This window comes from Epinephelus lanceolatus, chromosome 19 (genome assembly GCF_041903045.1).
Source record: "Epinephelus lanceolatus isolate andai-2023 chromosome 19, ASM4190304v1, whole genome shotgun sequence".
NCBI classification, from domain to species: Eukaryota; Metazoa; Chordata; class Actinopteri; order Perciformes; family Serranidae; genus Epinephelus; species Epinephelus lanceolatus.
This window is the reverse complement of record NC_135752.1, coordinates 20,886,821-20,908,226: the sequence shown is the minus strand read 5'-3', so window position 1 is coordinate 20,908,226 and position 21,406 is coordinate 20,886,821. Positions and strand designations below refer to the sequence as shown.

Below are 21,406 nucleotides of genomic sequence, written 5' to 3'. Positions count from 1 at the left end.
ATTCCCAGGTCGTCACTGCTGACACTTTGTCATGCCCTAGGCGTCTGATAACACCGCACAAGGCATCCTTTGGACACACCAGGCTTTTAATTTAGTCCAGTGTAAACCCATCTGGGTTGACAAACACAGGAGTTTAACCCAGGAGACGGATGTTTGTGGCCCAAGTGACACCAAAAGTCTGTCATTTTAACCCAAACTGTCACAGCCTGCATTTCGCTCCCCTGCTCTCCCTGTCTTTCCACTTTACCTGCCAGCCACGCCACCCTCATCAAGACAACTCCACTCACCTGTGCACACAGCTGCTCCTCATCAGCACTCCCTGCATATAAGCAGTTGCCTTTGCCTCAGCAGACTGTTCTTAAACCTCATGCAAGACTTTCCAGACCTGTCTACGTTGTCTGTATCGCCACCTTTCACCTACCTGTCTGCCCCTGAACCCAGAGACTGTGTGTGGGCTCTGAGCCTGAAAAATGAACTTTTAATTGAATATCTTTGTCAGCTCAAGTTTTTGTTTATTCTGTGCTTAAATAAAGGTCATTACCAACTGTCAGATGTGCTGCAGTTCAGTCACACTCGTTACACAAACCAAGATGTTTTCCTAAACCCAACCGAATACTTTTGTTACCTGTCAATGTGGAAGTTTATTTTGAAAAGACACTAGATGTAAAAAGAGTGGAAACTGACATCTGAAATTGACGCTAGAAGGTTACCTAGAGCATCGTAGTGTGTAGGGCCACTGACCAAGCTGCCGTATATGACAAGTTGGGAGTGAGAACATGTTGGTATGTTAAGTATCATAACGTTAGCGTAGCATAAACCTTAGAAGCAGGGGTAAAGAGCGAGCATAGCTCTGTCCAAAGGTAACAAAATCCACCAACCAGCACCTCTAATTTTATGTTATATCTTGTCTAAAGAGTTCATTAGCTCTCACAGTTCATAATACATCTTTATCTCCATGCTTGGAAGCTGGATTTTTTGTTGTTGTGGATAAATTCTGTGAAATTAGTCCCAAATTTATTCAAATCACTTATGAAAGTGTGACCACCTGCAATTGTTAACCCTCTTTTAAGGTCAACCCGATAAGAAATTGCATGTACTCTTCATGATTTCCTTCTCTGGTTCTTAAACAATCTAGAAATTGCAAAGAAATGTACATATTTTCTAGTATCTCTTTACTGAGGTTAAGTTCTTATTTTAAAATAAACTAAACTGGATGACCATTTTATGTTCCAGCACAGTGACTTGCATGGTGCGTGTGTTTACCACTAAGTGGCACTGATGGATAGGTGTTGAATTCACTAAACCTGCAAGAGACGAGAAAGAAAAACAAACAAAAGTATTAAGGTTTGATGAAAGCTGCAGAGTCATTCAAACACATGAAAGAAACAGTCAATCACCCACTACAACTTTTTTTTTTTGTAATTTGTTGATGCAAACTTATGGCATCGTGTGCTAAAAAGATTTAGTGTGGAGAGACAGGGAGCCGAAGACTCAGTCCCACTAGCTTCACTCCTCCTCTGCCAGCACACATCTGCTGCTGAGGAGATGGGACACTAATCCAGAGAGGAGCGTTTAACGCCTTGGAGATCGGTTTGCGCGGCATGGCTGACTGCATCCGTGTGTTGTGAGAGGAGAAGTGGACAAACATCTCCAGCTGGAGAATATTTATGTTTACTTTCTCTTTGCTTGAGCTGGTGCTTTCTCTTAAACTTGGGGTGATGTCCCAGTGCTGGTGCAGGCAGGTCCTGCTCGGTGTGGAACTGGGCATGCTGGTGGCGGTCCTGGTGGCCGGCAGTGCAGGACAGATGCATGACAGGAGGGAGGCAGGGTCGTCCTGCTACGGAGGATTTGACCTCTACTTTGTTTTGGACAAGTGAGTGCTACTACTTTTACTCAGCTTTTAATACTCGGTGCATGACTCACTGAAGACACAGGTGCAAACATCATTCAAGATGATCTCAGGACGCTTTAATGGGCTACTTGCATGACAAATATTTGCTACTGTACTACAACTAGCAGGTTTATAGTAAAAGCAGATTAAAGAAAAATGAAAATAGAACAGTTTCTGGGCTGGATAAGAATCATGTGACTGACTCAGAGTCAAAACTGCCAAAACAAAGCTCAAGTCTTGTGAACACAGCCGGCACATGTGGATATAATGTATGTTTATTTTCAAATGTCACCTGCCCAGCTGTCTCTGGTTCAGACAGCAGGTTAGAGGGGTTTGCTAAAGGTTAAATCAAAAAGGTAAGACAGTGGAACACTCATTTACTCATCAAGTCAGGTGATTTCTTGCAGTAGAGTAGTGGTGTGTATCTACCACAACATTTTGTAGCTTTATCATAGTAAACCAATCGATAGCATTTCAATTTAATGTCATTAGGCCCTGCAACAAACTACAGCTGCAACAAATGCATTATTGATTGATTGATTTGGTCTATAAAATGTCAGAAAATAGATAAAAATGCGCATCACAGGACTCAGGCGACATCCTCAAATGTCTTGTTTTGTCTGACCAAGAGTTCAAAACTCAAAATATTTAGTTTACAATCAGACAAAAGCAGCAACCCCTCACATTGGAGGAGCTGGAACCGGACAATGTGGGCACTTTTGCTTGAAAATGACTTAAAACGATCAATTGATTATCAAAATACTTCACTAGATTAGTTTTCTGTTGATGCACAAATCAGTTAGTTGACTATTTGCAATTCTCAGCCACTTTATTTACCAGACACAGGAGCAGATTTGAGACTTGACTACCCTGGGAGTGCAGACATGAGAGTTAAATCACACTGTTAAACTGTCATGAAGCCAATGTGAAGCACCTGAACAGGTTGTGCCAAAATTTATGTGTGAATGTGTTGCTGTCATAGTAATGTTCTCCTGCTTTTAAAGCTTTTAAAAGAGCCATGTCACCATTTATGAAAAAAGACAATAATTTAAAGGGACAGTTCACCCCAAAATCAAAACCACATATTTTTCTATTTAGCTGTAGTGCCATTTCTTAGTCTAGATTGTTTTGGTGTGAGTTGCAAAGTGTTGGAGATATCAGCCGTAGAGATGTCTGTCTTCTCTCAAATATAATGGAACTAGATGGCACTCGGCTTGTGGTGCTCCAAGTGCCAAAAAAAAATACATTTGAAAAACTCAACAGCAATGTCTCTTTCCAGAAACCATGACCTGGTTACTCAAAATAATCCACAGAATTGTGTGAGCAGTTTTGTGCGGGAACTATTTTCTCTCTACCAAACAACAGCCGCCAACCATATCACCACGCAGAGGGAAACATGTACTCATGGACAAGAGGCTCGTGCTTGTGACAGTGCAGGATGTAAACATTAATAGTGTCTTCATTGGCTGAGCTGTAACATCAGCTAACTCAGTGGTGCTAGGTGAGTTAGCAGTAGATGCCTCCTTCTGCGCTGTGATACACTTGGCAGGTGTAGTTCGGCAGAAAGTATAAAGAGAAAGATTAGTTTCTACATGAAACTGATCACGACAAGGTCTGTGGATTATCTTGAGTAACCGGGTCATGATTTCTGGAAAGAGACATTGCTGTTGAGTTTTTCATATGTTTTTTTCTGTGCTTCGAGCACCACAAGTCGAGTGCCATTTAGTTCCATTATACTGGAGAGAAGGTAAACTGACATCTCCAACACTCGGCAACTCACACCAAAACAATCTAGATTGATAAATAGCCCTACAGGTAAGAGGAAAAATACTGGTATGTATTTTTGACTTGGGGGTGAACTTTCCTTTTTAAAAGTAGTGAGAGTCGACAGAAAATGTGTTTACACAAAGATGAATCATTTGCAAAGTGCTGATGCTTTCACTTTAATGATAAAATGCACTGCAGGGATTCCTGTTGTCAAAGTTCGGCCACGTTTCACCGACAGGAGCCCACATTTAGCTTTGGCTCTCTCTGCCTCAGTCTGCAGAACCCTTTCTCCATTAGAGCCAGATGTTCCAAAGATCCTGAGTTTTTTGGCTGTCTCTGCACTGGGACTCACATCACAGGATAAATGAAAACATAAGACAGGGAGAAGAGGCGAGGCAGTGCAGCGTGAGAAGAGATTATTATGCATATTATGCCTCACAATTCGATTTAATTGCTGACTTCCGCTTTAAAAGCTGCACTCCTTTTCTGATTACTTTGTTGAGTTCCCACCTGTTTTCAAAATCAGGACTTGACACAAAGCTAAGGTCGTCTGAGAAAATGACGTGGCACATTTTGGTTTTTGTTTGGCATTTGAAAATGAGCAGCGAAGCCACATGAGAAGAAGTGGAAATATTTAGCATCAGCACTCAGAAAGAAACACAAAGGCTTAGATTCACTGGCTACTCTAAATGCAGGAGTGTAAATCACAAGTCTCACCACGATCTGAAACTACATCAGCTGTTTGGACAATAATACAATACTTGCTGATATCACAAAAACTGAGACAAATAAATGCCCTCTTTGTCTTTTTCTTGGCTGTTTACCATTGTCAGCTGATGTTAGGCTGCTAGCGCTGTTTGAATGTTGAGGAAGGAGATGTGTGTGGATGGAACTGGTGACATAGATGTGTTATGGGAAGTTCAAAATAATAATGACTATATGTATCAATGTTTTCAGCTTGTATAGATGATATTGTGTCGTTTATCATTTAATTTATGTATTGATCCAGATCAATGTATCATTACACCCCTACCTAATGTGCAGCACTTTGGGTCAGACTCAAATATCAGCCGATTAGTTTAGTAAATGAACAGTTAACAATTTTGATGAACAATCAATACTTTGAAGACATTTAAAGCAATGCTGCTGGAGAATTAGCTGGTCCAGCCTCTCAGATGTGAAAATGTCCAGCTTTTCTTTGTCTCATATGATAGTGAACTCAGTATCTTTGGATTTTACAAGACAAAACAAGAAATTGTAAAGATGTTAATTTGCCATTTTCTCCATTATCTGATATTGATTAGTTGTGATGTAAACGCAGTGTGAGAATAATGCGAACCTTGACCTTGGTAACATCACAGTATTAAAAGCCTATCATACCTTTAAAGGGACATTTCTCTTTTTTATGCAAGATCAGTTCACCTGTCATAAAGGAGAATTACACGGCTGCTTCAGCTGCATTAGCTTGTTTCTTCAAATCTGTCTGTCTCCTGTAAGTCCTGTAGCAGGTAACTTTTATAAGAATTACTTTTTGTCATTTGCTGAAACTGTCGCTATCACCACATAAAGTTTATGAAGTAAATAATGTGTAAAAAGAATCATGTTTGTCTCCTTTAGTGTTTCTAATGGCATCTGCAATAATCTAGTGCATGTGAACCAAAACAATCAATCAGAGACGAGGAGTCTCTAACGCAGCTGTCACTCACATCAATCACTGCTCGTGAACTGCGGTCAAACTGTCAAACTAGGCAGCGCTGATCAAGATCAAGATTCTGTCACTGAATTGCTTATTTCTCACCTCAAATGTTTTTAAGAAACAGATTTTAAGGCCTTCTCACATCTGAAAGTGTGAGTCAGGGTTTGCATTTTGTCCACTTAGTTTTGGTTTCACATTTCAATTATGCAAGCGTACTTAAGAACTATACATGACATACCTGTGTCCTGTCGACATCACGTGGCTCATTTTGTTATGTTGTGTTGTTAATGGACAAACTGAAACCTACACTGCTAATGTATTACCACTTGACAACTTTACTGCTAATTTCGCGTCTGATCAGATCACCAGCACCTGTCTGCTCTGAGCGCAGCCACCATCACTGCCTTCCAGTCACTCAACCACACACACTACACACGAGGTGCTACACTAATCTTATTACTTGATGACAGCTTACCAAAAATTATTTTAATTGGTCTAAAAGTTCAAACCATCCAAAAAAAAGTTTTTGCACCAGGAACGACCAGAACCATGGTTCAGTTTTATCCAGACGGAGACCACCTCCATTAAGTTGGACCAAGGTTTGGCTGTTTTGGTCAGACTGTAGTCTGCAAAAGTTTTCTCTTTAGTTTTGGTTTAGATAAAACTGATGTTGGAAACAGTGGACTGAAGGACCCAAGCACAGCCCACCGACTGGAGCAGATTCTCTCATTTTACAGCTAAACAGTACACTAAAATATGTTTCTGAAAACATCTGAGGTGAGAAACAAGCAAAGCAGTAACAGAACCTTGATTCATATTTGAACAGCGCTGCCTAGTTTGACCGTTTGACTCTAGTTTACGAGCAGTGGTTGACATGATTGACAGCTGCTTTAAACTTATGATTAGCTGTTTTCATACAGTTGCGCACAGTTTCAGCAAATATGACAAAAAGTTATTTTCATAAATGTTACCAACTGTAGCTCTAACTGTATGGAAATCCCACACTACATGTTTTTAGTACTCTTTTAACTGTTCACACCAGAGCATAGATGCAGACTGCAGTGTTTTATCTAGTTACAACTCATGTGCAAGTTTTGATTCATTGTTTGTGTTAATTTATCTCCATAGAATTCATGACATTAAACATATAACGTTTACTGCATAACAAGATAAGTATTTATTGAATCTTCCTCTCAGGTCTGGCAGTGTGCAACATTACTGGAATGAGATATATTACTTTGTTGATCACCTGGCACACAAGTTTATCAGGTAGGTCCTCACAGACACATCAGATTTAAAGAGTAAAAAGAAAATGACAAAATGTAAAACATGACAGTCCTCTTGTCTTCTTTTTTACAGTCCTCAGCTGCGGATGTCCTTTATTGTGTTTTCAACAGAAGGACGGACTCTCATGGCACTAACAGAAGACAGGTACGTACATGCGCAGCCTCACGCAGATGTCTGAATGATTTCATTCACATGTCTGTGGTATTAAGTTAAATTTAATTAAATTGCCATCTTGTTCCATTTTTAATCAATATTCATTTCTATTCCCTGGAATGCGTCAATGACCAGAGAACAGATTCGAGCGGGACTGGAGGAGCTCAGCATGGTGCAGCCAGGTGGAGACACCTTCATGCACAGGGGCTTCCAAAGAGTAAGCCATCTGTTAAGTCAATGGGAAACTGATCCTCCTTACCCAACAGAATGGCATTTAACTTTTTTAAAATGAGGCCTATTTAAATTTATAGTCACTGACGCCTCTTAACTTCTCTTCTCAGGCCAGCGAGCAAATATACTATGGGACTGGAGATGGTGAGTTTTCCTTTCTAACACTTAATCATTCCTTCTGCTGGTGTTGAGTCTTTTTTATCCATTCATCAGAGCTCAATTCAAACACATGGTACGATCATTAAATGAAGACAGAAATAACAACAAAAACACAGCTGCTCTTTCCATCACGTGACAATTATGTTCAAAATATTTTGAAAAACACAATAAAGATGGATTTCACTGGATTAGAGGGATTTTGTGTCTTTATTTAAACAGATATTTTATCCTAATCTGGCTCTGACTTTCAGGTTACCGGACCGCGAGTGTTATCATCGCCCTGACAGATGGTGAACTGAGAGAAAATCAGTTTGACCTGGCACAAAGAGAGGTAATATGAAAACCAGTTAGCATAATTTTAACATTGTATTAATGCTATTTTCTTGTTAAAGCAACCCTTTCCCCAGAAGATTGTAATAATGATACAGAATATAACATTATCATCATTATGCACCATATTGCGCATTGTTCCCCTCATCATGTTACTTTAAAATTTAATATATAAAATTATAAACATAAGGGGTAAATCTACACTGCAATACATAAAACAGGAAGATGTTGGTGTATTGTATTCTTTGGGTTTAGTCCCAGGCTTGTTGTGTTTGAGGCCACATGACTCTCAGTGACGTCACAGCAGATGTGTTCCAGCTGTCAATGGTATAACAGAAGTCACATTACTGACGGAGGCGTACCCACAAGTGGAAAAAGCTTTAAAGTTTCAGCCTATAAAGAGCAGTGCCACCACACTTTTCTCCCCATTGTGATTTACTGGGCATTCATCATTTTACTGAAGCTTTTTGTTGTGTGTTTGTTTAAAGGGATAGTTCAACCTCAAATCAAAGATACATGTTTTTCCTCTTACCTGTAGTGCTATTTTTTAATCTAGATTGTTTTGGCGTGAGTTGCAGAGTGTTGGAGATATCAGCTGTAGAGATGTCTGGCCTGTCATGAGACAGTTACTCAAGATAATCCACAGACTTTATTGGGAGCGGTTTCATGTAGGAATTATTTTCTTTCTACCAAATTACACCCTTCAACTGTATCACGACGCAGGAGGAAGCGTGCATCTAGTCATGGACGAGAGACTTGTCGTCATGATGGCATGATTGGTGGGTTTATTTTAATGGAAAGAAAACAGTTCCTACATGAAACTGCTCACAACAAGGTCTGTGGATTATCTTGAGTAACCAGGTCATGATTTCTAGAAAGAGACATTGCTGTTGAGTTTTTAAAGTGTAATCTTAAGGTGCTTTGAGCACCTTAAGCCGAGTGCCATCTAGTTCCATTATATTTGAGAGAAGGCAGACATCTCTACGGCTGATATCGCCAACACTCGGCAACTCACACCAAAACAATTTTAGATTGACAAATATCACTACAGGTATGAGGAGAAATATGTGTTTTTGATTTGGGGGTGAACTGTCCCTTTAATGTCTCAGGCCAGCAGAGCACGCCAGTTGGGCGCCACCGTGTACTGTGTGGGAGTAAAAGACTTCAATGAAACCCAGGTAAATCAGTCTGTTAACCAGTAAATTCATCAATCAATCCAAACTATGAGACATATAATAAGTTAATCATTCAGTCATGTCTTCACAGCTTTCAACGATAGCTGACAGTAAGGACCATGTCTTCCCTGTGAATGATGGATTTGAGGCGCTACAAGGCGTCATTGACTCGGTATGAAAGTCACTTTCATATCACGGAAAGATGATTAAATACCTCGTCTCATAATTTAATATGCTGTACCTTTAGCTCAGCTTTTTATGTTTTTATTTTTCATCTCAGATCCTGAAGAGATCATGCATCGAGATCCTGGCTGTAGAGCCCTCCAGCATCTGTGAAGGAGGTAAAGACACCAACACAGTGCTGAATACTGTACAGTATAGCCTACACTATACAAACACTTGTTATATTATTTTTAGCTTAGATTTGATATACAACTTAGTGCTTCAGCTTCTTAAGTATACACTGAATACACGCTGAACAATTGACTGCATGGACAAATGATAAAAATGGTTATTTTTATCCCACTTCAGAATCTTTCCAGGTGGTAGTCAAAGGAAATGGTTTCCTTCACGCTCGAGACGTACAGAAAGTTCTCTGCAGCTTTCGCATCAATGACACAGTTACTATGAGTAAGTACATGCTCCAAGGTTTTCATACACAAGCACTGATAGACTAGAATTACACTTTTAATACTGAATTAATCCATATTTGTACATAAAGAGTTAATTGACCCAAATTTTCACCCAAGTCTGCAGTCCCCCTCGAAAGAGCATTTTAGCATCTTTTAGCCAATTGTTTTGGTTTCATGGCTCACAGTGTTATTTGTTCAAGCAGACAGACAAAGTTAGCGACTAGCTGGTGGACATAGTGGAGCATTTAGCAGCTAATAAGCCAGATACTTTCCCCGGGTGTTGGTGGAGACCAAAACAGCGCTATAAGGAGAGAGAATACTTAACCCAGTCACCAGAAAAAATGTTGGCATTGTACGTTTCTGCAAACCAAGGATATGTTACATTTGTACATTATTAGGTAGCAGCTATGTTGAAACTTTACATTTTTCAGTGTTTCAACAATCCTGTGGTTAACATGTGGTTAGATTAGCACACAGGTTACGTTATGGTTAAGAGAAGTCTGTGTCTCTGCTTGGAACATTTGGTTTTCATAGCACTATCCTGGCTGGTAAAACAGCGATCAGTTGCTGAAACTCAACCGGTTTGGTTGTTTGCCGGCCTCAAACTTTGGCCTGCAGTACTCTGCAGCTTGGCAGGCATCTCGCCCAGGTGACACGCCATCCACCATCCCCTCCACTTTCCAAGTTTCCAAGTCAGCTCACAAACTACATCACTTTAGAAACGCTGGTATGATACATATGAGATGTACAAATGAAACATATTTGTGGTTTGCAGAAATGTACAATGCCAACATTATCTTCTGGCAACTGGGCTGGAATATTGGACCAAATGTACAGACACATGTAGCTGTGTGTCTGCTGGATTTTTAAAAAACTTAACAAGGCCGTAATATGTCAAATGTGAGCGCTTGTTGTGGAGTTCTGAAACCAAGAGAATTAAGACTGCAAACTGGCTCTGTCCAGAGGTAACAAGCTGTAAAGGTAATCTTATATATTACCTCATTCTTACGTTTTAGATACAGAGTGGTACGTAGGTGGACTTAATCAATGTATGTCCTTAAAGAAGGATGTAAACGTGTGTGTGTGTGAATAAGCTGTGTATCACCTTCTCTGTTGGCCGCGCTATATTGTGAAGTGATTGATAGACAACAACATTGTAGGTGTGTGAATCCAAACTATTAATAGATAAACTAGAAAAGCAGCAGTTTGGGGAATTTCACTCAGCAGCCATTTACATCATTGTTACAAGTTTGTTTTGGCCATACAGGCGGAGAGGGGCTGGGGGGGTTAGAGCCACTCTTTGTGGTAGACAATGATTTAAATCCCCGTCCTCCCCAAAAACCATCAACACCATCTTCCCGCTCTTTGAATCAGCTGGTATAACGCTCAGTGCTTCTCAGATGTCTGAAGGGGAATGTGGATCTCATCAGGCACGAGCACTGTCTTTGCACACACTAGACACTCACTCAGCCAGGGTAAATAAACCACAACCCTCCCTCATTTGCTTCATTTTCCATAAGGAGAGGAAGTCCAGGGATTTAATAACAAAAAGAATATTTTGAGGCTTGAATCTCCTAAGTTTTAGGACTAGTAGAGTTTTCATTTGCATCACTTTACTTTGTCTTTCACCAATGATCCTGGCTTATATTGTAACTTACTTCACTGTATACTGCGCACTCTCAAACCACATAATTACAGCGTATCTTGATACAAGTTCTCATTCTGTGTCCACAGTGAAAAGACCTTTGGTGGTGAGAGATACGTACCTTTTGTGCCCAGCTCCTGTTCTGGAAAAAGTGGGAACGTAAGTGAATGTCACAGACGTGGCTGTCTGGGTTGTATTAAGCCGAGGCGCTAACTGTCAGCAAATTATCATCGCCCTCATTTACTTTGCTACCATTCCTGCAGGTCTGCCACTCTCCACGTCAGCATGAATAATGGCCTGAGCTTCATATCAAGTTCCGTCACAATTACTGCAGTCGCATGTGTAAGTATAGTGTAAAACAAGGTGGTGCTAAAAAGCTGAACGTTAGCTTATGGCTAAAATGGATTCTGTGAACTTTAGACTTTGGCTCGTTTTCTGACTTTGTGACTGATGTGCCATATGGAATCACTGCATCGCAGCAACTCCTTTCTTCTTGTATGGATCAGCTGTCTCTTTCAGTTTATCTTTGAAGAAACGGCTCCTGTCACACATGTCTGCAGCTGCAGCAGCTTGATCCCTCTGACCCAGTTTGCTGCATTTCATTATGGCGACATTGACACTGATAAGATGTTCTAAAATTTAAGTATCCCATAATGTCCTTTGCAACTATTTCCCACCCTGCTGAACATTGTTAAAAAGACATGGACATGGATATAGTCATCTAAAATACATTTTTATCTAATTTTGTCTGAAAAGTTAAGAAAATTGTATTCATATAGAATACACATAGACAATATTATGTCAGAAAATTCTTCAGTGCAGTGATAGATATAGATTAAAAAAATTGCTGTGAAAGGCCACCCCGCACCACTGTCCAAAATAATCAGGAGCAAATGCAATCAATATCTAAATAAACCAAACAAACTGCAGTTATTATTACTACTCATGTTTCTTATACAATGGTGTACTGCAGTTCTGCATGTGGTTTGTGCCAGTGGTGTTGCCATACCCCAGTAGAAACCATTGCTTGACTGTTGTGGGTAGCTACAATCACTGTCAGATACTGTGCAATCTTTATTACTTTCAGATGTATTAAAAAAGGGAAAACTAGAATGTAATAGGACTGTTAAGCAGCTTTATCGGTGTTGGTATTTCCTAAAAATGTCATAAAACAGGTCATTTAAAAGTTATAGTATTCTATGTCATAAAAAAAATCATAAAAATGTCGAAGCATAAAATGTCATAAAAAAGTCACAGTGTGTCTGCTTTTCCTGTGCGTCACTCAATCATATGCTGGCTCCCTAAAGTGGCACTCAGTGATCAAAACTTTGAGAGATTTTTGTTTCCAAATGCTCTAAAATGATGGTTTAAGTTTCTAAAAATTTCTCCTGGGGGTAATTTCCTTCTTTGGAGGATTGGGTTGCACAAGGTGCACACTGAAAATGCCCCCCTCCCTAAATTTTTAGGTGATTATGGCAGTGATTTAAACACACACAAAATCAAAACATAGTGTTTTCACAAAGTAAAATGAAGTTAAGTAAATTGTGTACAGGTTTGGTGAGGTATGAGGTATACTATGCATGAATTATCGGTTACTGTTTATAAAAAGTATCACTGGCAAAAGTGAAAGCCAACCCTGGCTTTGTATTTGCATTTTTCTGTGCTGTGTCCACGATTTTTGTAGCTTCCTCTTGGATAGGTGCTGCTTAGGTCTGGCAGTTGGTCACTACCTTTTTATAAAATCCCTACCTCACCTGTGCTCTATGATCAGGAACATTATGAACATAGAAAATGTGAAGAAAATAAGAAAATACAGGCAGAGGGCAGAGTCTCTGCAGATAAATACACCACCACACACTTCCAGTGGGTCCTAGGTGATGACTAATCTTTAAGATTTTAAGTGTAATTTACCCTCGTCATGTCCCGTCTTTATTTTACCTTTTAGTCTGACGGGACCTTTGTGGCCATCGCTCTGCTCATCCTCCTGCTCCTGCTTACCATCCTCCTGCTGTGGTGGTTCTGGCCTCTCTGCTGCACCGTGGTATGTCAGCCATCTTGGATCCTCTCAGAGTAAAGAACATACAAATGTGCTTATGTTAGGACACACCAGTCAACCTTTGATTATTACAGTGCATTTTTCTGTTCTTTGTTTGCAGGTGATTCATGAGCCTCCTCCTCCAGTAATAGAGGACTCGTCTGTATGTGATTTTTTCTTCACCTCATAGTGACAAAATTATATAAAAGACTTGGCATTCATATTGATATATTAGTATAGTATGAATTATATTGTTTGTCAAGCACAGTTCCCCTGTTCAGCTATTGTTTTACTTTTTTTAAACATGAGTACTGTTCACTTGTTCTGCAGGATGATGAGGACGGTTTTCCTAAGAAGAGGTGGCCCACTGTGGACGCCTCGTACTATGGAGGACGTGGAGTTGGAGGCATCAAGAGAATGGAGGTAAAAAGAGAGAACAGCAATCCAGGTGGCAAATAAATGAATCTGTAATAAAGCACTGAAACTTGGTGTTCAGCAGTATTTTCAGATACTTAAAAACTGATTTAAATTTAAATTAACATGATTATTTTCACTGTGTTTGATTCAAAGCCACATTGAGGGTTTTTTTCTACACTGAATCAACATCAAACATGCTTTAGTGGTGTAACCAAGTCCAGCTTCTTTCACTATCAAATATGAAAATCTTGAAATGAAATTCACCACATGTCTGCATCAGCTTCAAGTTCACAGACGAAACACACGGTGGGCTTGAATCTAGTACTCTGCTACTTTGAGAGAGATCAAACACAAATATGGCAGGAATACAAAAAGGAAACAGGAAGCGGCTCATCTCTTAAAAAAGATGACTGTGCAGGTCCATGCTGGAAGAGACTGAGTCACTTCTGTTGTTGTGACCAGTTTTGGAGAGCCAGTAAGAGTCAAGATGAGGTCATCTGGTCAGGAAAGTGCAAGGAGTACAGATTTAGAAAATGCCCGGAGGCAAGGATGTGTGCTCCGTTAGCGAGCTTGCATGACTTGTTTGTGGTTGTTACACAACAGGCCAGTGTCTTTGGTTTTCTGCTCAGGAGGAATGAAGGTGCCTGTCAGTGAAATCTTGCGTGAAGGCTCGCACTTTGCAGCTTGAGATGGTAAAAGGGCAGAATCTCAATTTCTGTGAGGAAAAGGAGAGCAGTGGAAAGAAAAATTCATGATGAGAGTCATGATGTTAAGAGTTTTCTTTTGTAATAAGAAGAGGCAGTCAGACATATTGATACAACAACAGGAATAAGACGTCCGCGGGTCAAGAGGGACCAGATGTGTCTGTTAAGAAGAGGGTCAAGGAGACAGAAGTTAGCCTCTCAGTGTGAAGTGCTCTGCAGAGTGGCTGTGCAGCTTGAGGAGTCTGTGCTGTGAACTCAAAACCTTGAAGCGGCACCGCTTCCAAACAGAGCAATGGAAAATATGCACAACTTCATTTAAGTGCTTTCTCTGCCAAGTTAAAGCCTTCATGGCCTGTCTGTGGCAGCTGCAAGGGAGTAAATGTGAGTAATGAACTTCCAAGGTTGCTTTGACAGAGCTGGTTTCACTTGTGATGTGATGGATTGTTCTTGGCATTTACTTAAGCTTTTTAGTGGTTCTCAGAGCATCAAGGTAATTATAAAAGAAAAAAAAATTAAAAAAAATGCTCCTAGTGAAATATTCTTTACATTTGAGAGAAGGCAGATGACCTGTGGCAGTGGGTCTCTCACTGAATATTTAGGTTTTATGCTATGAAACAGGTTGAAAAGTAGGCTAATTACTGCTCTCTTAAAGGCTTAGGAAAAATACCAAAACTAGAACTTTGGACCATAAATTGCCGCAATTAAATTTCAAGGCAATGGAGCCAACTTCTGATTTCTTGTGGATTTCAGGGGACTGAATCAAACTCCATGTCAACATGCTACAAACATCTGGATATGTGAGGAAAGAGTAATTTTTATATGTTAAAATAAGGCAGCAAGTTGGTGCAAAGATTGACATCATTGACAAGGGCTGAAGTCATGAAAAGGCATTGGGGAAAACAGGTTCTGCTTGAGCAGACATTATCAGCTGATGTTAAACTGTCTTATTATTGCAAACTAATAATTGAAGATTGTTGCAAAACGGAGGGTCTCTAAGTCTAAGAGCGGGTCTGTCAGGTTGTACTGAAGGACAGCTGTGTTTTGAGCTAAATGCTAACAGTCAGTACACTAACATGCTCACAAACAGTGCGTAGCCTACGCAGTGCATGCTTAAACATATGAATGTTTTATGCACAAGATTCATCAATATTTGTTTATTCTCAGTGAACACATTTAGAACTGCCTCAGACCATAGAAACGCACAGATGATGAAGGCCCGATTGTCTTTGTAAACACACAACCTTTAACCAACTGTATTCATTACAAAGAAATTAAAAATGTATTAACATTAATTTACTAATGCATTGGCTAAATGTATTAGAAAGAAACAAAAAATTGCGAGGACAGTAAAGCCTCCACTAAAAAAGCAGAGGAAATTTCCGCTTGTTGCTAGGCTAATTTATACAATGTAAAATGCCATAGGTTGTGTTTATAACGTTAGCATGTTGTATTTGTTTGGAAAACATGTTTAGTATAAGACAGTTGTTTTGTCTGTGAACCTTGTGAGTTGTAATGGAACCAAATTGAGTGTCGTTACCTTTGTTACATGTTGCTGTTGTCCCTGGTTTTATATGAGACAAGGGAAAGATCGCCGGCCACTAGGCTAATTTATACAATGTAAAATGCCATAGGCTTGTGCTAATAACGTTAGCATGTTATATATATGTTTGGAAAACGTGTTTAGTATAAGACAGTTGTTTTGTCTGTGAACCTTGTGAGGTGTAATGGAGCCAAATTGAGTGCCATTACCTTTGTTACATGTTGCTGTTGTCCCTGGTTTTGTATGAGAAGAGGAAAAGATCATTAGTTGCTAGGCTAATTTATACAACGTAGAATGCCATGGACTTGTGCTAATAACGTTAGCATGTCGTATTTGTGGGGAAAATGTGTCCAAATAAAGACAAGTGTTTGTCTGTGAATGCTGCGAGTTATAGTGAAGCTGATTTGTGTACTGGGGTTTGAAATTGTCTCTATTAAGCCATGTTTAATGTGTGTTTTTGGTGTGTTTTGAGTCAACTAACCTCTACAGCACGTCACAGAAACCTCCGCTGCCGGGGGGTTATCCCTATATTCCCCGGGTTCTATGTTCCCCGGGTTCTATGTTCCCCGATCGGGGAACATAGGACCTTTAAAAAAAAAAAAATGGTCCTATGTTCCCCGCTTTCCCCAAAAGGAAATATGTTCCCCGCTTTGTATGGGACTGGGGAACATAGAACCCTTTTTAAGAAAAAGGGGTTAGGGTTAGGGTTAGGGGGTTAGGGCCCTTTTTTAAAAAAAAGGGCCTATGTTTCCCGGGTCCTTTTGGGGAAAAGCGGGGAACATAGAACCCTTATTATGTTCTATGTTCCCCGGTCCCATACAAAGCGGGGAACATAGGACCCTTTTGGGGTCCCATACAAACCGGGGAACATAGGACCCGGGGAACATAGAACCCGGGGAACATAGGTACGCTCCCGCTGCCGGTATAACTGCAGAGTGACACAGACACACTACCACATAACTATAAATGCTAACATGCTAACATTTGGTAAAATAGCACTAACTGCAAAGTACAGCTGAGGCTGATGTCATTAGTTTTACAAGTATTTATAAACAAAAATATTGGACACTTGACAATTTTGACTTGTTGATGGTGCTGGAGTAAATGTTAAACAACAACAAGCCAGACAGTTGTTGAAATATTGTGGAGTAAAAGTCAGTGCAACACCAAAGCCAGTAGGGATTTATCATCTGGGAGCAATTAATGTTTGTACAAAATTTCATCCGTCCAACAGTTGTTAAAATAATTCAGTCTGGTCCAGAGTGGTGGAACATTACCAGAGCAACACTGCTAACGTGGCTAAACATAATTAGAAACGCTGCTGCTTCTTTCTTCTGTGACGAAAGTAACCAAATTTGATGGTTGATTTATTCGCCATATTCCAATTTTAAACCTGTCTGACTCTAAATGTGTGCTTCCTATTTGTCACTGATTTCAGCTCAGTGTTGAATCTGTTGCTTCTGTTCAGGTCCGATGGGGAGATAAAGGCTCAACTGAAGAGGGAGCCAAACTGGAAAAAGCTAAAAACGCTCGAGTTGTGATGCCCCCGGAGGAGTTTGAGCCGCCACGGCCTTACTACAACGTGCACAAATCTATCCCCTCCCAGAAGTGGTACTCTCCCATCAAGGTGCTCCAGTCATTCACCTCTTCACTCATTTTAATTGTGTTATCTATTCATTCACTGGGGACATTTATATTTGGTGCATGTCACTTTAATCTTATATGAGTCTGTAATTTTTAACCAGATGTCTGTTTATTATTTGGCTTCCAATTTTTTCCCCCAGAGCTTTCAAACACATCTCATGCTCTTCGTCTTTGATCACTTGTCATAAGTGTCATCAAATATATTTTACAGCATGCATCACATAATGTTGACATATGTAGACCTAATATACAGTTTGATGCCAATTCCAGATGCTTTAAAACTGAAAGACCTCTTCCTCACAATGGCCTCTATCCACCATAATCTTAAAAATATTATTTTTAGTGTTCCTGGGAATGATGTGTGACCAGGAAATAGTTAATAAAATGTGTCTCCTAACATATTAGTCAGCTGGATGGACTGTAATAGGAACCAGACATGAACTGAGCTCACCCCTGAATATGGAATCTGTTGAGCGGGTGTTATTTCTAACAAAATACATTCTTTGTTTATCTGTCGCTCTATCATATAAAGCTTCCTATGCAAGAATCAAACAGAGACATCTGGAGCGAAAAGTGGAGCAGATACAGTCTGGCAGCGTCACAAATAAACAGATACACTTTGCTTGCTAGTCAGCGTTTTAAGGATTGCTTTTGCTGCTGACCGCTGCATACGAATCATGTTTATATTTCCTGTTGTTATTGGAGATCACTGGTTTAATATACTGTTATTTATTTGTGCTGATCACCTTCCTGCAGGGCAAGCTGGATGCTTTGTGTGTCTTCCTGAGAAAAGGCTATGACAGAGTGTCCGTGATGCGACCTCATCCTGGAGACAAGGTGAGCGAAATCGACAAGCCAGAGATAACAGAATGATGGAAAGCCAAGACTTCCTCTACGAATTAATGAGCTCTTTAAAACTGTAAGATAAGAACACATTCATTCAAAACAAAGCAGTTAATAAGATTGTGAAGCAGCTATGTCAACTTTTGGCAGGCAGATGTGTTAGATTTGCCAGAGCTTGAATTCAGACCTCTGGAAATGATTGATAAAGGAAGTCTGGATCAAAGAGCAGAATCATCGAAATCCTAACTGCATGACAAATGTACATAATCCATGGACTAAACATATTTAAAAAGTTAAAGCTGCATCGAAGTGACTCAAAGCAAAAGTGGCATAGTGAGTGGACAAAGGTAAAAACAACTGCAGTATTGTCTGGAGGAATGCTCCTGTCTGCAGAAGTCATTTAGAGTAGATGCTGCCTGCCTCCTCCAGCTCCTAGCGTCAGCTCGACTGGGCTGGCAGGAATGCTGTTTCCTTCCATGACACTCGCTAACGGAGGAATTTCCTTTTTCCATCTGTTGGGAGCTGTACCCTTTCATCCCTACCAATCGCTGTGCCATTGCAGAATCAGGAGTTTTTTAATGGAATATCCGCAGTTTCTTTACATCTCGCATTGCACACAGTGAAGTTTATACAACACCTCTTCAATAACCTGTGATTACTTTTTTGGTGTTCTTTATTACAGGGTAAGTGCATAAACTTCACCCGAAGCAAATCCTACCCTGCTCCTCGGTATCCCATCTACAACCACCCCTCCACGCCCGTCTACACTTTGCCCCACAGTTACCGGCATCGTCCTTCAGAGGGCGACCACGACTTCAATTTGCCCCCTTCGCCAACCACAACGCTCCCACCTCTGCCGTCCACTCCTCCCCCATCCTCCGCCACCCTACCCATGTACACACCACCTCCCAGCAGAGCCCTGCCCCCTTCCAACATGAGCTCAGTCTCTGCACCCCCGTCTCCAACTGGCTCGCTTCCACCTCCACCTCAGGGTCCACCTCCTTGCAGAGCGCCTCCTCCGTCACGCCCCCCTCCACGCCCCAATCACGAGAACCACTGGTGATTAAAAAAAAAAAAGTTGAGGAGAAGGGTCTGAACTCAGGATGGAAGCCTGGAAGGATATTCTCACTGTGTCTCTGTACAGACAGACTGACTGTATTATGTTGCCTTTTGAGGCTGCAGCTGGTGATTCAATCCTGCACCGTCTCTTTTCCTCAACAAGTGGCTCACGCATGATGTGCCATGAACTATGACTTTTTTTTAAGTCTAGAAAGTAAATATTTAGTGTCGCACGCACAGCTTTGGCTATTACATGCTATTGGAGCTAAGCAGCAATGTATCCATTTTTAACAACATTTCTACCTAATATTAAACCCGACACAGTGGTCAGGCATTGTGATGTGCTATTGAGTGGCATAAACTTGCATTTTAGTCTTTGCCTGATGTCAATCTTTGGATCTAAAACAAATCTTTAATTGATTTATGCAGTGAAAAACAAAAATCATGAGTTTAAGCAGCAGGAAATCCAGTTGCTCGGCAACTGCGTCATGTGTTTTATACATGCAAGTCTGTTTGGCAAGTGCTGTTTTGTACAATGTATATTTTGTGAATGAATATTCATTAAATCACTGAATTATATACAATTTACATCATGTTGTATCAGATGTCTGATTTCCATTGACAGTGAGAGTTTTCATTTCATGAATTTTTTTAAGGTGATAGTATGAAAGGCAGTTAAAGGAAGAGTTCAACATTTTGGGAAGTACAGTTCTTTTGCTTTTTTGCAGAGAGCAAGATGAGAAGATTAATACCACTGTAGTGTAAAACAAGAGCCAGCAGGTGGTTTGTTTCATCAGTAAGTGAATAGTTCCAGTGTGTCACTTCCTGTCAAACTGCAACCTATTTGTTTCATTAAACAAATGAGATTTAACATGTTCACTTGCAGAGGCGAGGGTAAGTCACATGTTAAAGGCAAACGCAACTCTCATGTCTTAACTTTCAAGTCCAAAACAAGTCCCAAGTTCTTGTGGTGAGAATCAAGCAAGGCGAGTCGAGTCCGTGCTTTACAGTAAGTCAAGCGAGTCACAAGTCAAGTCATATTAAAGTTGGATAATCTGGACAAATGTTGGTTAGAAAGCTAACTTTTGACCAGCCAGTAAGCTAATGAGTTAGCTAATAAGACACATTCAGGTACCTGTGGGATCAGTAGTGACAGATAAAGTTGGATGTTGTGGCGGTTGTGTCACTGATTTTTGAGTTGCAGACCTCATCAAGACAACTGCAGCTCATCAGTCAATCAGCCTGGTATATAAGCCTCTCCAGCACACACACACTCTTTGCCAGATTGTTCTTTAACCTCATGACGACTTTCCAGCACTTCTTACCTGCCTGCTCTCCTGTTACTGACCCTGCCTCTGACCTGTCTACATCGTCTCTTTCCTGGTAAACTCACCAGCCTCATGTCTCTGGTTCGACAGCCCATTGGTTCGACATCCCATTAGTCCGACTGTCCGCGGTGCTGAACGGCTCACGGCGGGCGTATGGTGCACCGCAACCGGCTTGAGGCGGAGCAGGCTCACGGCTTATGTGTTTGTCACTTCCTTTTTCATTTTAACCCACACCATGATCTTTTCCTGACCCTAACCAAGTGGTTTTTGTGCCTAAACCTAACCAGACCTTAACCACAGGGCATCATGATGATTTCGGAACGGACTTAGGAACAATGAGTTTAATATGGTCGGAACAATGGGCTGTCGAACCAATGGGCTGTCGAACCAATGGGCTGTCGAACCAATGGGCTGTCGAACCAATGGGCAGTTCCCTGTGTGTGGCTGTGTGGTGCTTTCCTGCCACAACGTTTCAGCCTGCGTTCCCACGTGCTTCCCACGTCAGTTGCCTGCTGCAGCTCAGAGACTATCTGGGAGACACCACACACTGCCTTGTGTGTGTGTCCACCTTTCAGCTACCTGTCTGCCCCTGAACCCAGAGACTGTGCGGGCTCTGAGCCCGAAGCATGAACTATTAATTGAATACCTTCATCTGCTCAAGCTTCTGTTTATTCTGTGATTAAATAAAGGTCATTACCAACTGTCACTGAGTGCTGCATTTGGGTTCAACCACATCTGTTACACTGAATACTGTCATAATGTTTAAATCCCAATTTTGTTATTTTTGACTAGCACTAGCCATGCATTGGCCTTGCACTAGAAATCACTCAATCAGTCTTAAAAACATAACATCTCAATATCTAGAAAAAT

The 21,406-nt window shown here is 40.7% G+C and overlaps 1 protein-coding gene across 1 annotated transcript; it reads left to right on the top strand.

Annotated features, from left to right (window-relative positions):
• The first annotated feature begins 1,495 nt into the window (after nt 1–1,495).
• Nucleotides 1,496–19,796, top strand: antxr1b (ANTXR cell adhesion molecule 1b). Its single transcript, XM_033647157.2, has 18 exons — nt 1,496–1,873; nt 6,552–6,623; nt 6,714–6,785; nt 6,930–7,011; nt 7,136–7,169; nt 7,436–7,515; nt 8,624–8,692; nt 8,781–8,861; nt 8,970–9,030; nt 9,221–9,319; nt 11,056–11,125; nt 11,230–11,308; nt 12,912–13,007; nt 13,123–13,164; nt 13,332–13,424; nt 17,131–17,289; nt 18,063–18,143; nt 18,832–19,796. Exons 1-18 carry the CDS (start codon nt 1,668–1,670, stop codon nt 19,210–19,212), a joined length of 1,857 nt encoding a protein of 618 aa, XP_033503048.1. The 5' UTR covers nt 1,496–1,667; the 3' UTR covers nt 19,213–19,796.
• The last annotated feature ends 1,610 nt before the right edge of the window (nt 19,797–21,406 follow it).